The sequence below is a fragment of the Prionailurus viverrinus genome, chromosome D1 (genome assembly GCF_022837055.1).
Source record: "Prionailurus viverrinus isolate Anna chromosome D1, UM_Priviv_1.0, whole genome shotgun sequence".
Taxonomy (NCBI): domain Eukaryota; kingdom Metazoa; phylum Chordata; class Mammalia; order Carnivora; family Felidae; genus Prionailurus; species Prionailurus viverrinus.
This window is the reverse complement of record NC_062570.1, coordinates 114,299,239-114,318,985: the sequence shown is the minus strand read 5'-3', so window position 1 is coordinate 114,318,985 and position 19,747 is coordinate 114,299,239. Positions and strand designations below refer to the sequence as shown.

Sequence of the window (19,747 nt, the reverse complement as noted above, 5' to 3'; positions counted from 1 at the left end):
TCCAGCAAGTGGAGAGGAAGTGTTTGGGGGGCGGGCTTTGTGTGTGTGTGTTTTTTTTTGGGGGGGGGTGTAACCAGGATGTACCTATAGTCACTTGAGGGCAAGCACAGTTCTTTCGGAGTTCCCTGAGGCCATCAGCCAGAGCCTCAGACCTTGCACTGGCAGCAAACGGGGACACAGCAGCTGGATTGGCTGCAGGAGGACCCACAGCCGGAAGAGCAGCAGCAGGGCTTGCAGCAGCAGGACTGGCAGCAGCAGGGCTTGCAGCAGCAGGACTGGCAGCAGCAGGGCTTGCAGCAGCTGGACTGGCAGCAGCAGGGCTTGCAGCAGCTGGACTGGCAGCAGCTGGACTGGCAGCAGCAGGGCTTGCAGCAGCTGGACTGGCAGCAGCCACAGGAGCCACAGGAGCCACAGCCCCCCTTGGAGCCCCCACAGGAGCCACAGCCCCCCTTGGAGCCCCCACAGGAGCCACAGCCCCCCTTGGAGCCCCCACAGGAGCCACAGCCCCCCTTGGAGCCCCCACAGGAGCCACAGCCTCCCTTGGAGCCCCCACACAAGCCGCCGCTGGAACAGGCACAGGCTGGCACACAGCAGCACACGGGCTTGCAGCAGCACACGGGCTTGCAGCAGCACACGGGCACACAGCAGCTGGAGCCGCAGCCCCCACAGCTGGAGCTGCAGCCCCCACAGCTGGAGCCGCAGCCCCCACAGCTGGAGCCACAGCCTCCAGAACAGCCACAGCAGCCCATGTTTCTGGTGGGTTTTGGGCGGAGTCGGTCAGAGATGCAGGTGCAGAGGGGAGGTGTTCAGGTGTGGAGCCTCCTGGGCCGGGGGCCCTGTATATACCTGCCAGGGTCAGGTGAGAGGCTGACACACTGTCACTTCCTGGTTCCTGTTTGTGCCACTTTGCAGCGGACAAAGGATGAGTATTTTTCAGAATTTCATCATGACCATGTGATTGTATTGACCAGAACGTCTTTGGTGGGTTTTGCCTTTTCCCCAGCGCCCGACTTGCATCACCTGACGGGCTTGTGTTTCAGAGTTTGCAGGGAGACGGAAGCAGCGCCTCGGAGCCCTGGTGGTCCCACCCTGACCCGATTCGAGACCCTCAACAGTCTTGGCATGATTCCAAAGAGCACATGACCGGTGGGCTCAGGGTGTGGAGAGTGTGGGAAGCAGAAAGCCACCGTGGCGGTGGGCAGTGGGCAGGGCCCTTCCTGTCCATCTCCGGGCAGGAGGTGCTTATGGGCATTGGGAGCAGGTGGCGCCCACGGTTCTGGGCTGGGACCCTGATGGCGGAGCCCGGGCTACTCAGGGTCCTCCTTGAATGGCCTCGTGGGAGTTCTGCTTTGACTGAAATCGCGGGGCAGGGTGGTGCTGAGAGATGCCTCGAGCCAGCTCCTGTGCTCCCGAGGTGCCCTGCCTTCCTTCTATGGAGCGGAGCCGCCCGATTGCACTGTGGGCATCAGGATCCATCCGTGCTATCAGTACGACGCCCCTTGTTTGCCTGTAGACCCCGAGGCACGAGGAGCCCAAAGTGGCCGGGTGGCCGCCTCCACTCCAGTCCAGCGGAATGGTTGTGTGTCCGTGCTGGAAGCCTTTCTCCCTCCGCAACCAAGAGCTTCAGGCCAGCGGCGCATGAGGTCCCGGCGACTGGAGAGAAGAACCATTTTGCTAGCGGGTCAGCAGGGAAAAGAGTGAGGAGGATGTGGTAGGAATCACCGGCCGTGCGTCTTTCAGGTCCTTGACGCCGATGCTCTCCGTAGAGTCCCTCAGGAGTGTAGCGCAACCCACCGTTCCTAGCCTGTCTCCTTGGGGTCTGGTGGCTCGCCCTGGCCTCGCCCGCCATGACAGCCCTCAACGCGTGGACCAGGGAACCACGCGTGAGAACAATGGTTTCTGCCCCGGAAGATTTGGATGGCTTGCGGGTTTGATATCAATATTCCATTTGCTCGCGTGACAGTTGAAAACACTTGGCTGTACATCGTTCCAAGGGCGACTTACACCTACGTGGCATAAATGTGTCTTGTGGAGGCTGATAGCCCCCTCTTCGGAAAGATAAAATCAAACGAATACGACAAAGCTAAGACTCCCTGCCAAAGGGACGCAGGGCTCAAGTCTGAGCAACGCGAAGAGAAATGCCCTGCAGGCTCTTAGGCTTAACTATCTATGCCACCGCCTTTATTAGTTTGACAAATTCCCTTCCAATTTTAAACCACACGTGCAAAGTCGATAGCTTTGGTTTCTATTTTTTGTGTCTAGGTCTCGGTTGGGCGTGTTCCTTTCCTTCCCCACCTTGTCCCGCCCCCCCCCCCACCCCCGTCCCCACCCCCGGCATTTTTCTGTCCTTCCGGCTTGGGAAGTTTCCATTGACCTGCCTGAGTTCACGGAGTGCGTGCACACCGTGTCCGGTCAGCTGATGGGTCCATCAAAGCCTTTCTTCGCCTTTGTCACAGTGCCTTTGATCTCTAGCCCTTTCTGGGAATCTTTGGTAGGACTTCCTGTCGCTGCTTCCGTCACCCGTTTCCTCTCGGAGGTGTCCTGAGAGGCTCAGCGTGTCAATCATATTTATTTTAACTTCCTCGTCTGATCATTTCAAAGTCCCTGCCGTGCCCGGGTCCGGCTGTGATGCCCGCTCTGTGTCTCCCAGCTGAGCTCTTTGTCTTTTAGTATGCCTTGTACTTTGATGTCGAAAGCGGGACGTGATGCACCGGGGAAGAGGAATGGTGGTACCTAGGCCTGGAGGGGTGTGTTAATAAGGGCTGGGGGTGAGGGGATGTTCTTCGTCTTTTAGTGACCTGGCCTGCAACCTTTACTAGGCAGCCTCAGTCGGTCCCCACCACGCCCCCGCCGCCAGCCGGGCTGCCACCCTGCCGCCAGGTGGTCATGAATCAGCGTGGGACTGGAGCTGAGTATTTCCTCCCCTCCAGGTCACTGGGCTCTGATAAAACCCCAGCAACGTTGGGCTTGGTCAAACCATGTGTCCTGAGGGCAGACCTCACGAAGGTGGGGACGTGCTCTGGCATAATTCTACCTGTCTCCTTCCATGCTCCCTCTGGCCCAAAGCGTGAGGGGAGTTTTGGAGTGTGTCCCCCTGGAGATGTTAGCTCTCGGGCATGTCTGCACTGAGGTTGGCTTACTTACCCTCTGTTTCTGTAAGTTGTGATTCTCTGTCTCTGCCCCTCTGTCTCTCCAACACAGGGCGGGGCGTGGGGGGGCATGCAGCAGGATGCCCTGTGACCTGGGTTCTTTGGTGGATCTGCTGGTCAAGGGCTGCTGGTTTTTTCAGTTGAGCCTTTTCTTGGTGAGTGGAGGGGCGTGGCCACCTCCAAGCTCCTCCCATGCTCTGCAGGCATGGTTTCCCTCCTGAAGACGCTTTCACATCCTATCACAATGAAACCTTCTTCTAGCATGTCATGTCCACGGACCAAAGAAATACAGCCGTAGAATATATTACATGTCAGCTTCTGGGAAATACTTTGGTGCCGTCTTGAATATTCCTTAGGGTGGTTCATGACGTTTGCCTTGAAATGGGCATCTGCAGTCCATGACTAAAAGGCGCACCTTCGATGGAAATCCCAAGGTGGTTTGGGAAGATTCTTAACCGTGGACGAGTTTCTTCCCCATAGAAGAGGATGCCAAAACAACGTCACGTCACATGAATTTGAGAATGGAGACCTACTCCGTATGTGATAAAATTCAGCCTTTGACGTGTGCAATTGAGTGGTGTTTGGTCGATTTGCAAAGTGATACAAGCATCACTTCTGACTCGTTCCAGAACATGTTCATGGCCCCCCAAACACAACTCCATAACGCGAGCACGTGGTATCCATTCGTCCCTTCCCACCCAGCCCCCAGAACATACTGATCTAGAATGATTCTTCATTGCTAGTGTAGATGGCTTTGTGGACACTGTCAGAGAAATGGGGTCGTATAGTATGTGGCCTTTTGCGTGTGACTCCTTTCACTTAGCATACCGTTTTCAACGTTTTTGTTTGTTTCTTTGTTTGATTAGCATGTATCAGAGCTTTATACCCTTTGAAAACGAGCTAAGTAAGATCCCATCCCGTGGATAGACCAGTTTGTTTACCCACGCATCAGTTGACGGGCATTTGGTTATTTCCCCGTGGCGGCCTTTGTGAAGAATGCTACTACGTGACTTAGCACACGAATTTTTGCATGCTGTACGTTCTCTCTTCTCTTGGGCGTATATCTAGCAGTGCAATTTCTGAGTGGCATGGAATCTCTACTTAACACGTGGGGAGCTGTCAACCTCTTTTGCAAAGCAGTTGCCTCCATTTGAGTCCCATCGGCAACGCGCGGGGCTCTGGTTTCTCCACACCTTCCCCAGCACGTCTTATTGTCTGTCTTTTGGATCCTAGCCATCCTAGGCACGGGGATCGCCTTGTGGTTCTCATCTGCATTTCCCTGATTCCTAATAACGTTGAGCATCTTCTCATTGGCTTATTCGCCAACCGTGTACCTTCTTGGACCAATGTCTATCCAGATCCAGTGCTCAGTTGTTTTTTCTTTTGTGTGTGTGTGTGTGTGTGTGTGTGTGTGTGTGCGGGGGGGGGGGGGTTCATTCTTATTCATTGATTGGTTGCTGGATTGACTGGTTGATTTCGAGGAGTGAGAGTTTTGCCTATGTAACAGTGTTACATTTTGATGGCACCCAATTTTCCTGAGTTTTTCTTCCTGTGCTTTCTCTGTCGTATCTCAGAGCCATTGCCGAGACAAGGTCTCAAAGACGTAACCCAGGATGTCTCCTGAGAGTTTGATAGTGCGTCGTTTTAACTTTTATGCTAAAATGCTTGATCTAGATAGAAGGAATTTTGTTGTTCTTGTTGTTGTATGTGTTGTTCTTGTTGTTTGTTGTTGTTGTTGTTGATGTGGTTTTCTTATACGATGGGATGTAAAGATGCAACTTCATTCTTTTGAAAGTGGATTTCTAGGTGTGTCAGCACTCGTTATGGAAAAGACTCCTGCACTGATTGTTTTGGCACTCTGGGTGAAAGTCAGTGGAACATAAGTTCAAGGGCTCCTCTTCATACTGTCCATTCTATGGCACTGATCTGTGAGTCTATCCTTCTGGCAGCACCACAGTGCTTCCATCGCTGTAGGCGTGCAGCACCCATTGCCATTGGGATGTGTGAGTCCCCCACCGTTGAGTTTCTTTGGCAAGCTTGTTTTCGTTACCCGACATCCCTTCCATTCATTTCCGCATTCATCGTCATAGGAAAGTTAGGGTCAGATGGTCAATTTCTGCGAAAAGCAACATTGGATTTTGAGAGGGGTTGCATTCAATCTGCAGATCATGTTTTGCAGTGTTGTCATTTTCACCATATTCTGTCTTCTGATCCATGAACGTTGGATGCCTTTGTATTTAATGTACTCTTCTGTACCTTCTTTCAGTGCTGTTTTGCAGTCTTCAGGATGTCAGTCTTGCACATTTTTTGTTCCGTTCATTCTTTTTTCTTAAAGTGTAATTATTAAATTATTTTGAGTGAGACAGACAGAGAGAGAGAGAGAGAGAGGGAGAGAGAGGAAGAGGGAGGGAGGGAGATGGAGAGAGAGAGAGAATCGCATGCAGGCTCGATACTGTCAGCATGGATCCCGACTGGAGGATCCAACTCACAACTTGAGCGTCACAGCTTGAGCAAAAATCAAGAGTGGGACGCTAGACTGACTGAGCCCCCCAGGTGCCCCTTCAAGTATATTCTTAAGTATTTGTTCTTTTTGAGGACATTGTTTCTGAATTTCAATGATGATTCTTCCTTGCTCGTGTCTAGAAATACAGCTGATTGTTGTATATTGCGGACGGATCATGCAACCCACTGAGTTGATTTATGATTGTGGTTTGCGTGTGTGTGTGTGTGTGTGTGTGTGTGTGTGTGCGCACGCGCGCGTGTGCGTGCACGTCTTAGGTTCTTTCGTTTGTGCAAGATTATGTGTTCTGTGAAGAGACATACTTTTCCTTCTTCGTTTCCCACATGGATGCCTTTTACGTCCTTGTCTTGCCTTATTACCCTGGGTAGACCTTGAGTGCAATGTTGAGTAGATGTGGTGAATGTGGACATCCTTTCCTGTCCCTGACCTTCAAAGGAAATTCCAGGCTTTCAGTGGGACGTGTGGTGGCAGCTGTGGCTGTTTGGTAGATCCTTTGATCGGGTCGAGGACGTCGCCTTCTGTTCCATCCTGTGTGGAACCGTGAGCCCAGAGATGTAAAGAGTGCTCGTCAGTCTGTGCCGAGACACCCTGCCTCTGGTGTCTGAAAACGGCACCGTTTCTCCTTTTGTCATCCGGAACACCTGAGGAACACAGCCCATTTTGAAGTCACTGCCCTCTCTCTAGGCTTGGCTCCTGCTCTGCGGCCTGGATGGGTGCAGACACCACTCATGGGATGCCTTGCGAAGCAGATCCTGGCATGGGGAAGGAGCAGCCTCCACGATTCCAACAAAGTCTGAATCCCATGGAGGCTCAGCAGTCTGGGCTCCCTTAAGCCTGATAAGAACGCCTCTTTTACATTCAGTCGTCTCTTCCTGACTTATTGACTCATTCCTCCATGCGTGTAGTGAGTCGTTCCTGATTTAATTCCACAAACGTATGTGCAGTGAGCAGTGAGCCAACAGTGGAGTGACAGCAGTGAAGATGTGGGGAGCAGTGGTGCCTTGAGAAGTGAGATGAGGGACACACGGTGTGTTTTGCAAGTGAGACCGCGGATGGAAGGAAACCGCCACACGAAGACCAAGACTTATGGGGGGAGAGTTTATTTACCACTCATGGGGGTGGTGCACCAAGACCCATTGGATCTTAACACACCTGTGTTAGTGAGGCAGCTTCCAGGAGACATTGCGATGCCAATGCCATCAAGCTCCTGGCAAGCAGAGGAGAGCAAGGATGTGGTGCTTTGACACAGAGAATGATGAGAGAGGGGGATCTGGGCCCCGTGCTGGCCCTGTGGGCCTTTTCCAGGTAGTGTGGCTCAGGCATGAAGGCATGGCAGTAGGAGAGGCCAAAGGGCCTGCAGGATGGGATCGCCTTTGTAGGGAATGTGTATGGGACTAGTCCATTGCTTTGCCACAAGGGCTGGGGGCAAAGTCTAAGCCAAGACACTGGAGGGATCCAGCAAGTGGAGAGGAAGTGTTTGGGGGGCGGGCTTTGTGTGTGTGTGTTTTTTTTTGGGGGGGGGGTGTAACCAGGATGTACCTATAGTCACTTGAGGGCAAGCACAGGTCTTTCGGAGTTCCCTGAGGCCATCAGCCAGAGCCTCAGACCTTGCACTGGCAGCAAACGGGGACACAGCAGCTGGATTGGCTGCAGGAGGACCCACAGCCGGAAGAGCAGCAGCAGGGCTTGCAGCAGCAGGACTGGCAGCAGCAGGGCTTGCAGCAGCAGGACTGGCAGCAGCAGGGCTTGCAGCAGCTGGACTGGCAGCAGCAGGGCTTGCAGCAGCTGGACTGGCAGCAGCTGGACTGGCAGCAGCAGGGCTTGCAGCAGCTGGACTGGCAGCAGCCACAGGAGCCACAGGAGCCACAGCCCCCCTTGGAGCCCCCACAGGAGCCACAGCCCCCCTTGGAGCCCCCACAGGAGCCACAGCCCCCCTTGGAGCCCCCACAGGAGCCACAGCCCCCCTTGGAGCCCCCACAGGAGCCACAGCCTCCCTTGGAGCCCCCACACGAGCCGCCGCTGGAACAGGCACAGGCTGGCACACAGCAGCACACGGGCTTGCAGCAGCACACGGGCTTGCAGCAGCACACGGGCACACAGCAGCTGGAGCCGCAGCCCCCACAGCTGGAGCCGCAGCCCCCACAGCTGGAGCCGCAGCCCCCACAGCTGGAGCCACAGCCTCCAGAACAGCCACAGCAGCCCATGTTTCTGGTGGGTTTTGGGCGGAGTCGGTCAGAGATGCAGGTGCAGAGGGGAGGTGTTCAGGTGTGGAGCCTCCTGGGCCGGGGGCCCTGTATATACCTGCCAGGGTCAGGTGAGAGGCTGACACACTGTCACTTCCTGGTTCCTGTTTGTGCCACTTTGCAGCGGACAAAGGATGAGTATTTTTCAGAATTTCATCATGACCATGTGATTGTATTGACCAGAACGTCTTTGGTGGGTTTTGCCTTTTCCCCAGCGCCCGACTTGCATCACCTGACGGGCTTGTGTTTCAGAGTTTGCAGGGAGACGGAAGCAGCGCCTCGGAGCCCTGGTGGTCCCACCCTGACCCGATTCGAGACCCTCAACAGTCTTGGCATGATTCCAAAGAGCACATGACCGGTGGGCTCAGGGTGTGGAGAGTGTGGGAAGCAGAAAGCCACCGTGGCGGTGGGCAGTGGGCAGGGCCCTTCCTGTCCATCTCCGGGCAGGAGGTGCTTATGGGCATTGGGAGCAGGTGGCGCCCACGGTTCTGGGCTGGGACCCTGATGGCGGAGCCCGGGCTACTCAGGGTCCTCCTTGAATGGCCTCGTGGGAGTTCTGCTTTGACTGAAATCGCGGGGCAGGGTGGTGCTGAGAGATGCCTCGAGCCAGCTCCTGTGCTCCCGAGGTGCCCTGCCTTCCTTCTATGGAGCGGAGCCGCCCGATTGCACTGTGGGCATCAGGATCCATCCGTGCTATCAGTACGACGCCCCTTGTTTGCCTGTAGACCCCGAGGCACGAGGAGCCCAAAGTGGCCGGGTGGCCGCCTCCACTCCAGTCCAGCGGAATGGTTGTGTGTCCGTGCTGGAAGCCTTTCTCCCTCCGCAACCAAGAGCTTCAGGCCAGCGGCGCATGAGGTCCCGGCGACTGGAGAGAAGAACCATTTTGCTAGCGGGTCAGCAGGGAAAAGAGTGAGGAGGATGTGGTAGGAATCACCGGCCGTGCGTCTTTCAGGTCCTTGACGCCGATGCTCTCCGTAGAGTCCCTCAGGAGTGTAGCGCAACCCACCGTTCCTAGCCTGTCTCCTTGGGGTCTGGTGGCTCGCCCTGGCCTCGCCCGCCATGACAGCCCTCAACGCGTGGACCAGGGAACCACGCGTGAGAACAATGGTTTCTGCCCCGGAAGATTTGGATGGCTTGCGGGTTTGATATCAATATTCCATTTGCTCGCGTGACAGTTGAAAACACTTGGCTGTACATCGTTCCAAGGGCGACTTACACCTACGTGGCATAAATGTGTCTTGTGGAGGCTGATAGCCCCCTCTTCGGAAAGATAAAATCAAACGAATACGACAAAGCTAAGACTCCCTGCCAAAGGGACGCAGGGCTCAAGTCTGAGCAACGCGAAGAGAAATGCCCTGCAGGCTCTTAGGCTTAACTATCTATGCCACCGCCTTTATTAGTTTGACAAATTCCCTTCCAATTTTAAACCACACGTGCAAAGTCGATAGCTTTGGTTTCTATTTTTTGTGTCTAGGTCTCGGTTGGGCGTGTTCCTTTCCTTCCCCACCTTGTCCCGCCCCCCCCCCCCCCACCCCCGTCCCCACCCCCGGCATTTTTCTGTCCTTCCGGCTTGGGAAGTTTCCATTGACCTGCCTGAGTTCACGGAGTGCGTGCACACCGTGTCCGGTCAGCTGATGGGTCCATCAAAGCCTTTCTTCGCCTTTGTCACAGTGCCTTTGATCTCTAGCCCTTTCTGGGAATCTTTGGTAGGACTTCCTGTCGCTGCTTCCGTCACCCGTTTCCTCTCGGAGGTGTCCTGAGAGGCTCAGCGTGTCAATCATATTTATTTTAACTTCCTCGTCTGATCATTTCAAAGTCCCTGCCGTGCCCGGGTCCGGCTGTGATGCCCGCTCTGTGTCTCCCAGCTGAGCTCTTTGTCTTTTAGTATGCCTTGTACTTTGATGTCGAAAGCGGGACGTGATGCACCGGGGAAGAGGAATGGTGGTACCTAGGCCTGGAGGGGTGTGTTAATAAGGGCTGGGGGTGAGGGGATGTTCTTCGTCTTTTAGTGACCTGGCCTGCAACCTTTACTAGGCGGCCTCAGTCGGTCCCCACCACGCCCCCGCCGCCAGCCGGGCTGCCACCCTGCCGCCAGGTGGTCATGAATCAGCGTGGGACTGGAGCTATTTCATCCCCTCCAGGTCACTGGGCTCTGATAAAACCCCAGCAACGTTGGGCTTGGTCAAACCATGTGTCCTGAGGGCAGACCTCACGAAGGTGGGGACGTGCTCTGGCATAATTCTACCTGTCTCCTTCCATGCTCCCTCTGGCCCAAAGCGTGAGGGGAGTTTTGGAGTGTGTCCCCCTGGAGATGTTAGCTCTCGGGCATGTCTGCACTGAGGTTGGCTTACTTACCCTCTGTTTCTGTAAGTTGTGATTCTCTGTCTCTGCCCCTCTGTCTCTCCAACACAGGGCGGGGCGTGGGGGGGCATGCAGCAGGATGCCCTGTGACCTGGGTTCTTTGGTGGATCTGCTGGTCAAGGGCTGCTGGTTTTTTCAGTTGAGCCTTTTCTTGGTGAGTGGAGGGGCGTGGCCACCTCCAAGCTCCTCCCACGCTCTGCAGGCATGGTTTCCCTCCTGAAGACGCTTTCACATCCTATCACAATGAAACCTTCTTCTAGCATGTCATGTCCACGGACCAAAGAAATACAGCCGTAGAATATATTACATGTCAGCTTCTGGGAAATACTTTGGTGCCGTCTTGAATATTCCTTAGGGTGGTTCATGACGTTTGCCTTGAAATGGGCATCTGCAGTCCATGACTAAAAGGCGCACCTTCGATGGAAATCCCAAGGTGGTTTGGGAAGATTCTTAACCGTGGACGAGTTTCTTCCCCATAGAAGAGGATGCCAAAACAACGTCACGTCACATGAATTTGAGAATGGAGACCTACTCCGTATGTGATAAAATTCAGCCTTTGACGTGTGCAATTGAGTGGTGTTTGGTCGATTTGCAAAGTGATACAAGCATCACTTCTGACTCGTTCCAGAACATGTTCATGGCCCCCCAAACACAACTCCATAACGCGAGCACGTGGTATCCATTCGTCCCTTCCCACCCAGCCCCCAGAACATACTGATCTAGAATGATTCTTCATTGCTAGTGTAGATGGCTTTGTGGACACTGTCAGAGAAATGGGGTCGTATAGTATGTGGCCTTTTGCGTGTGACTCCTTTCACTTAGCATACCGTTTTCAACGTTTTTGTTTGTTTCTTTGTTTGATTAGCATGTATCAGAGCTTTATACCCTTTGAAAACGAGCTAAGTAAGATCCCATCCCGTGGATAGACCAGTTTGTTTACCCACGCATCAGTTGACGGGCATTTGGTTATTTCCCCGTGGCGGCCTTTGTGAAGAATGCTACTACGTGACTTAGCACACGAATTTTTGCATGCTGTACGTTCTCTCTTCTCTTGGGCGTATATCTAGCAGTGCAATTTCTGAGTGGCATGGAATCTCTACTTAACACGTGGGGAGCTGTCAACCTCTTTTGCAAAGCAGTTGCCTCCATTTGAGTCCCATCGGCAACGCGCGGGGCTCTGGTTTCTCCACACCTTCCCCAGCACGTCTTATTGTCTGTCTTTTGGATCCTAGCCATCCTAGGCACGGGGATCGCCTTGTGGTTCTCATCTGCATTTCCCTGATTCCTAATAACGTTGAGCATCTTCTCATTGGCTTATTCGCCAACCGTGTACCTTCTTGGACCAATGTCTATCCAGATCCAGTGCTCAGTTGTTTTTTCTTTTGTGTGTGTGTGTGTGTGTGTGTGTGTGTGTGTGCGGGGGGGGGGGGGTTCATTCTTATTCATTGATTGGTTGCTGGATTGACTGGTTGATTTCGAGGAGTGAGAGTTTTGCCTATGTAACAGTGTTACATTTTGATGGCACCCAATTTTCCTGAGTTTTTCTTCCTGTGCTTTCTCTGTCGTATCTCAGAGCCATTGCCGAGACAAGGTCTCAAAGACGTAACCCAGGATGTCTCCTGAGAGTTTGATAGTGCGTCGTTTTAACTTTTATGCTAAAATGCTTGATCTAGATAGAAGGAATTTTGTTGTTCTTGTTGTTGTATGTGTTGTTCTTGTTGTTTGTTGTTGTTGTTGTTGATGTGGTTTTCTTATACGATGGGATGTAAAGATGCAACTTCATTCTTTTGAAAGTGGATTTCTAGGTGTGTCAGCACTCGTTATGGAAAAGACTCCTGCACTGATTGTTTTGGCACTCTGGGTGAAAGTCAGTGGAACATAAGTTCAAGGGCTCCTCTTCATACTGTCCATTCTATGGCACTGATCTGTGAGTCTATCCTTCTGGCAGCACCACAGTGCTTCCATCGCTGTAGGCGTGCAGCACCCATTGCCATTGGGATGTGTGAGTCCCCCACCGTTGAGTTTCTTTGGCAAGCTTGTTTTCGTTACCCGACATCCCTTCCATTCATTTCCGCATTCATCGTCATAGGAAAGTTAGGGTCAGATGGTCAATTTCTGCGAAAAGCAACATTGGATTTTGAGAGGGGTTGCATTCAATCTGCAGATCATGTTTTGCAGTGTTGTCATTTTCACCATATTCTGTCTTCTGATCCATGAACGTTGGATGCCTTTGTATTTAATGTACTCTTCTGTACCTTCTTTCAGTGCTGTTTTGCAGTCTTCAGGATGTCAGTCTTGCACATTTTTTGTTCCGTTCATTCTTTTTTCTTAAAGTGTAATTATTAAATTATTTTGAGTGAGACAGACAGAGAGAGAGAGAGAGAGAGGGAGAGAGAGGAAGAGGGAGGGAGGGAGATGGAGAGAGAGAGAGAATCGCATGCAGGCTCGATACTGTCAGCATGGATCCCGACTGGAGGATCCAACTCACAACTTGAGCGTCACAGCTTGAGCAAAAATCAAGAGTGGGACGCTAGACTGACTGAGCCCCCCAGGTGCCCCTTCAAGTATATTCTTAAGTATTTGTTCTTTTTGAGGACATTGTTTCTGAATTTCAATGATGATTCTTCCTTGCTCGTGTCTAGAAATACAGCTGATTGTTGTATATTGCGGACGGATCATGCAACCCACTGAGTTGATTTATGATTGTGGTTTGCGTGTGTGTGTGTGTGTGTGTGTGTGTGTGTGCGCACGCGCGCGTGTGCGTGCACGTCTTAGGTTCTTTCGTTTGTGCAAGATTATGTGTTCTGTGAAGAGACATACTTTTCCTTCTTCGTTTCCCACATGGATGCCTTTTACGTCCTTGTCTTGCCTTATTACCCTGGGTAGACCTTGAGTGCAATGTTGAGTAGATGTGGTGAATGTGGACATCCTTTCCTGTCCCTGACCTTCAAAGGAAATTCCAGGCTTTCAGTGGGACGTGTGGTGGCAGCTGTGGCTGTTTGGTAGATCCTTTGATCGGGTCGAGGACGTCGCCTTCTGTTCCATCCTGTGTGGAACCGTGAGCCCAGAGATGTAAAGAGTGCTCGTCAGTCTGTGCCGAGACACCCTGCCTCTGGTGTCTGAAAACGGCACCGTTTCTCCTTTTGTCATCCGGAACACCTGAGGAACACAGCCCATTTTGAAGTCACTGCCCTCTCTCTAGGCTTGGCTCCTGCTCTGCGGCCTGGATGGGTGCAGACACCACTCATGGGATGCCTTGCGAAGCAGATCCTGGCATGGGGAAGGAGCAGCCTCCACGATTCCAACAAAGTCTGAATCCCATGGAGGCTCAGCAGTCTGGGCTCCCTTAAGCCTGATAAGAACGCCTCTTTTACATTCAGTCGTCTCTTCCTGACTTATTGACTCATTCCTCCATGCGTGTAGTGAGTCGTTCCTGATTTAATTCCACAAACGTATGTGCAGTGAGCAGTGAGCCAACAGTGGAGTGACAGCAGTGAAGATGTGGGGAGCAGTGGTGCCTTGAGAAGTGAGATGAGGGACACACGGTGTGTTTTGCAAGTGAGACCGCGGATGGAAGGAAACCGCCACACGAAGACCAAGACTTATGGGGGGAGAGTTTATTTACCACTCATGGGGGTGGTGCACCAAGACCCATTGGATCTTAACACACCTGTGTTAGTGAGGCAGCTTCCAGGAGACATTGCGATGCCAATGCCATCAAGCTCCTGGCAAGCAGAGGAGAGCAAGGATGTGGTGCTTTGACACAGAGAATGATGAGAGAGGGGGATCTGGGCCCCGTGCTGGCCCTGTGGGCCTTTTCCAGGTAGTGTGGCTCAGGCATGAAGGCATGGCAGTAGGAGAGGCCAAAGGGCCTGCAGGATGGGATCGCCTTTGTAGGGAATGTGTATGGGACTAGTCCATTGCTTTGCCACAAGGGCTGGGGGCAAAGTCTAAGCCAAGACACTGGAGGGATCCAGCAAGTGGAGAGGAAGTGTTTGGGGGGCGGGCTTTGTGTGTGTGTGTTTTTTTTGGGGGGGGGGTGTAACCAGGATGTACCTATAGTCACTTGAGGGCAAGCACAGTTCTTTCGGAGTTCCCTGAGGCCATCAGCCAGAGCCTCAGACCTTGCACTGGCAGCAAACGGGGACACAGCAGCTGGATTGGCTGCAGGAGGACCCACAGCCGGAAGAGCAGCAGCAGGGCTTGCAGCAGCAGGACTGGCAGCAGCAGGGCTTGCAGCAGCAGGACTGGCAGCAGCAGGGCTTGCAGCAGCTGGACTGGCAGCAGCAGGGCTTGCAGCAGCTGGACTGGCAGCAGCTGGACTGGCAGCAGCAGGGCTTGCAGCAGCTGGACTGGCAGCAGCCACAGGAGCCACAGGAGCCACAGCCCCCCTTGGAGCCCCCACAGGAGCCACAGCCCCCCTTGGAGCCCCCACAGGAGCCACAGCCCCCCTTGGAGCCCCCACAGGAGCCACAGCCCCCCTTGGAGCCCCCACAGGAGCCACAGCCTCCCTTGGAGCCCCCACACGAGCCGCCGCTGGAACAGGCACAGGCTGGCACACAGCAGCACACGGGCTTGCAGCAGCACACGGGCTTGCAGCAGCACACGGGCACACAGCAGCTGGAGCCGCAGCCCCCACAGCTGGAGCCGCAGCCCCCACAGCTGGAGCCGCAGCCCCCACAGCTGGAGCCACAGCCTCCAGAACAGCCACAGCAGCCCATGTTTCTGGTGGGTTTTGGGCGGAGTCGGTCAGAGATGCAGGTGCAGAGGGGAGGTGTTCAGGTGTGGAGCCTCCTGGGCCGGGGGCCCTGTATATACCTGCCAGGGTCAGGTGAGAGGCTGACACACTGTCACTTCCTGGTTCCTGTTTGTGCCACTTTGCAGCGGACAAAGGATGAGTATTTTTCAGAATTTCATCATGACCATGTGATTGTATTGACCAGAACGTCTTTGGTGGGTTTTGCCTTTTCCCCAGCGCCCGACTTGCATCACCTGACGGGCTTGTGTTTCAGAGTTTGCAGGGAGACGGAAGCAGCGCCTCGGAGCCCTGGTGGTCCCACCCTGACCCGATTCGAGACCCTCAACAGTCTTGGCATGATTCCAAAGAGCACATGACCGGTGGGCTCAGGGTGTGGAGAGTGTGGGAAGCAGAAAGCCACCGTGGCGGTGGGCAGTGGGCAGGGCCCTTCCTGTCCATCTCCGGGCAGGAGGTGCTTATGGGCATTGGGAGCAGGTGGCGCCCACGGTTCTGGGCTGGGACCCTGATGGCGGAGCCCGGGCTACTCAGGGTCCTCCTTGAATGGCCTCGTGGGAGTTCTGCTTTGACTGAAATCGCGGGGCAGGGTGGTGCTGAGAGATGCCTCGAGCCAGCTCCTGTGCTCCCGAGGTGCCCTGCCTTCCTTCTATGGAGCGGAGCCGCCCGATTGCACTGTGGGCATCAGGATCCATCCGTGCTATCAGTACGACGCCCCTTGTTTGCCTGTAGACCCCGAGGCACGAGGAGCCCAAAGTGGCCGGGTGGCCGCCTCCACTCCAGTCCAGCGGAATGGTTGTGTGTCCGTGCTGGAAGCCTTTCTCCCTCCGCAACCAAGAGCTTCAGGCCAGCGGCGCATGAGGTCCCGGCGACTGGAGAGAAGAACCATTTTGCTAGCGGGTCAGCAGGGAAAAGAGTGAGGAGGATGTGGTAGGAATCACCGGCCGTGCGTCTTTCAGGTCCTTGACGCCGATGCTCTCCGTAGAGTCCCTCAGGAGTGTAGCGCAACCCACCGTTCCTAGCCTGTCTCCTTGGGGTCTGGTGGCTCGCCCTGGCCTCGCCCGCCATGACAGCCCTCAACGCGTGGACCAGGGAACCACGCGTGAGAACAATGGTTTCTGCCCCGGAAGATTTGGATGGCTTGCGGGTTTGATATCAATATTCCATTTGCTCGCGTGACAGTTGAAAACACTTGGCTGTACATCGTTCCAAGGGCGACTTACACCTACGTGGCATAAATGTGTCTTGTGGAGGCTGATAGCCCCCTCTTCGGAAAGATAAAATCAAACGAATACGACAAAGCTAAGACTCCCTGCCAAAGGGACGCAGGGCTCAAGTCTGAGCAACGCGAAGAGAAATGCCCTGCAGGCTCTTAGGCTTAACTATCTATGCCACCGCCTTTATTAGTTTGACAAATTCCCTTCCAATTTTAAACCACACGTGCAAAGTCGATAGCTTTGGTTTCTATTTTTTGTGTCTAGGTCTCGGTTGGGCGTGTTCCTTTCCTTCCCCACCTTGTCCCGCCCCCCCCCCCCCCCACCCCCGTCCCCACCCCCGGCATTTTTCTGTCCTTCCGGCTTGGGAAGTTTCCATTGACCTGCCTGAGTTCACGGAGTGCGTGCACACCGTGTCCGGTCAGCTGATGGGTCCATCAAAGCCTTTCTTCGCCTTTGTCACAGTGCCTTTGATCTCTAGCCCTTTCTGGGAATCTTTGGTAGGACTTCCTGTCGCTGCTTCCGTCACCCGTTTCCTCTCGGAGGTGTCCTGAGAGGCTCAGCGTGTCAATCATATTTATTTTAACTTCCTCGTCTGATCATTTCAAAGTCCCTGCCGTGCCCGGGTCCGGCTGTGATGCCCGCTCTGTGTCTCCCAGCTGAGCTCTTTGTCTTTTAGTATGCCTTGTACTTTGATGTCGAAAGCGGGACGTGATGCACCGGGGAAGAGGAATGGTGGTACCTAGGCCTGGAGGGGTGTGTTAATAAGGGCTGGGGGTGAGGGGATGTTCTTCGTCTTTTAGTGACCTGGCCTGCAACCTTTACTAGGCGGCCTCAGTCGGTCCCCACCACGCCCCCGCCGCCAGCCGGGCTGCCACCCTGCCGCCAGGTGGTCATGAATCAGCGTGGGACTGGAGCTGAGTATTTCCTCCCCTCCAGGTCACTGGGCTCTGATAAAACCCCAGCAACGTTGGGCTTGGTCAAACCATGTGTCCTGAGGGCAGACCTCACGAAGGTGGGGACGTGCTCTGGCATAATTCTACCTGTCTCCTTCCATGCTCCCTCTGGCCCAAAGCGTGAGGGGAGTTTTGGAGTGTGTCCCCCTGGAGATGTTAGCTCTCGGGCATGTCTGCACTGAGGTTGGCTTACTTACCCTCTGTTTCTGTAAGTTGTGATTCTCTGTCTCTGCCCCTCTGTCTCTCCAACACAGGGCGGGGCGTGGGGGGGCATGCAGCAGGATGCCCTGTGACCTGGGTTCTTTGGTGGATCTGCTGGTCAAGGGCTGCTGGTTTTTTCAGTTGAGCCTTTTCTTGGTGAGTGGAGGGGCGTGGCCACCTCCAAGCTCCTCCCATGCTCTGCAGGCATGGTTTCCCTCCTGAAGACGCTTTCACATCCTATCACAATGAAACCTTCTTCTAGCATGTCATGTCCACGGACCAAAGAAATACAGCCGTAGAATATATTACATGTCAGCTTCTGGGAAATACTTTGGTGCCGTCTTGAATATTCCTTAGGGTGGTTCATGACGTTTGCCTTGAAATGGGCATCTGCAGTCCATGACTAAAAGGCGCACCTTCGATGGAAATCCCAAGGTGGTTTGGGAAGATTCTTAACCGTGGACGAGTTTCTTCCCCATAGAAGAGGATGCCAAAACAACGTCACGTCACATGAATTTGAGAATGGAGACCTACTCCGTATGTGATAAAATTCAGCCTTTGACGTGTGCAATTGAGTGGTGTTTGGTCGATTTGCAAAGTGATACAAGCATCACTTCTGACTCGTTCCAGAACATGTTCATGGCCCCCCAAACACAACTCCATAACGCGAGCACGTGGTATCCATTCGTCCCTTCCCACCCAGCCCCCAGAACATACTGATCTAGAATGATTCTTCATTGCTAGTGTAGATGGCTTTGTGGACACTGTCAGAGAAATGGGGTCGTATAGTATGTGGCCTTTTGCGTGTGACTCCTTTCACTTAGCATACCGTTTTCAACGTTTTTGTTTGTTTCTTTGTTTGATTAGCATGTATCAGAGCTTTATACCCTTTGAAAACGAGCTAAGTAAGATCCCATCCCGTGGATAGACCAGTTTGTTTACCCACGCATCAGTTGACGGGCATTTGGTTATTTCCCCGTGGCGGCCTTTGTGAAGAATGCTACTACGTGACTTAGCACACGAATTTTTGCATGCTGTACGTTCTCTCTTCTCTTGGGCGTATATCTAGCAGTGCAATTTCTGAGTGGCATGGAATCTCTACTTAACACGTGGGGAGCTGTCAACCTCTTTTGCAAAGCAGTTGCCTCCATTTGAGTCCCATCGGCAACGCGCGGGGCTCTGGTTTCTCCACACCTTCCCCAGCACGTCTTATTGTCTGTCTTTTGGATCCTAGCCATCCTAGGCACGGGGATCGCCTTGTGGTTCTCATCTGCATTTCCCTGATTCCTAATAACGTTGAGCATCTTCTCATTGGCTTATTCGCCAACCGTGTACCTTCTTGGACCAATGTCTATCCAGATCCAGTGCTCAGTTGTTTTTTCTTTTGTGTGTGTGTGTGTGTGTGTGTGTGTGTGTGTGTGCGGGGGGGGGGGTTCATTCTTATTCATTGATTGGTTGCTGGATTGACTGGTTGATTTCGAGGAGTGAGAGTTTTGCCTATGTAACAGTGTTACATTTTGATGGCACCCAATTTTCCTGAGTTTTTCTTCCTGTGCTTTCTCTGTCGTATCTCAGAGCCATTGCCGAGACAAGGTCTCAAAGACGTAACCCAGGATGTCTCCTGAGAGTTTGATAGTGCGTCGTTTTAACTTTTATGCTAAAATGCTTGATCTAGATAGAAGGAATTTTGTTGTTCTTGTTGTTGTATGTGTTGTTCTTGTTGTTTGTTGTTGTTGTTGTTGATGTGGTTTTCTTATACGATGGGATGTAAAGATGCAACTTCATTCTTTTGAAAGTGGATTTCTAGGTGTGTCAGCACTCGTTATGGAAAAGACTCCTGCACTGATTGTTTTGGCACTCTGGGTGAAAGTCAGTGGAACATAAGTTCAAGGGCTCCTCTTCATACTGTCCATTCTATGGCACTGATCTGTGAGTCTATCCTTCTGGCAGCACCACAGTGCTTCCATCGCTGTAGGCGTGCAGCACCCATTGCCATTGGGATGTGTGAGTCCCCCACCGTTGAGTTTCTTTGGCAAGCTTGTTTTCGTTACCCGACATCCCTTCCATTCATTTCCGCATTCATCGTCATAGGAAAGTTAGGGTCAGATGGTCAATTTCTGCGAAAAGCAACATTGGATTTTGAGAGGGGTTGCATTCAATCTGCAGATCATGTTTTGCAGTGTTGTCATTTTCACCATATTCTGTCTTCTGATCCATGAACGTTGGATGCCTTTGTATTTAATGTACTCTTCTGTACCTTCTTTCAGTGCTGTTTTGCAGTCTTCAGGATGTCAGTCTTGCACATTTTTTGTTCCGTTCATTCTTTTTTCTTAAAGTGTAATTATTAAA

At 53.0% G+C, this 19,747-nt stretch overlaps 3 protein-coding genes across 3 annotated transcripts; all 3 read right to left on the bottom strand.

The window, feature by feature from the left end:
* Window positions 1-146: 146 nt before the first annotated feature.
* On the bottom strand, window positions 147-749 carry LOC125146842 (keratin-associated protein 5-10-like). The gene has a single exon (XM_047823741.1). The coding sequence runs from the start codon at window positions 747-749 to the stop codon at window positions 147-149; it is 603 nt and encodes a 200-aa protein (XP_047679697.1).
* A 6,522-nt stretch (window positions 750-7,271) lies between these two features.
* Window positions 7,272-7,874, bottom strand: LOC125146841 (keratin-associated protein 5-10-like). Its single transcript, XM_047823740.1, has one exon. The coding sequence runs from the start codon at window positions 7,872-7,874 to the stop codon at window positions 7,272-7,274; it is 603 nt and encodes a 200-aa protein (XP_047679696.1).
* A 6,518-nt stretch (window positions 7,875-14,392) lies between these two features.
* Window positions 14,393-14,995, bottom strand: LOC125146840 (keratin-associated protein 5-10-like). The gene has a single exon (XM_047823739.1). The coding sequence runs from the start codon at window positions 14,993-14,995 to the stop codon at window positions 14,393-14,395; it is 603 nt and encodes a 200-aa protein (XP_047679695.1).
* Window positions 14,996-19,747: the final 4,752 nt, after the last annotated feature.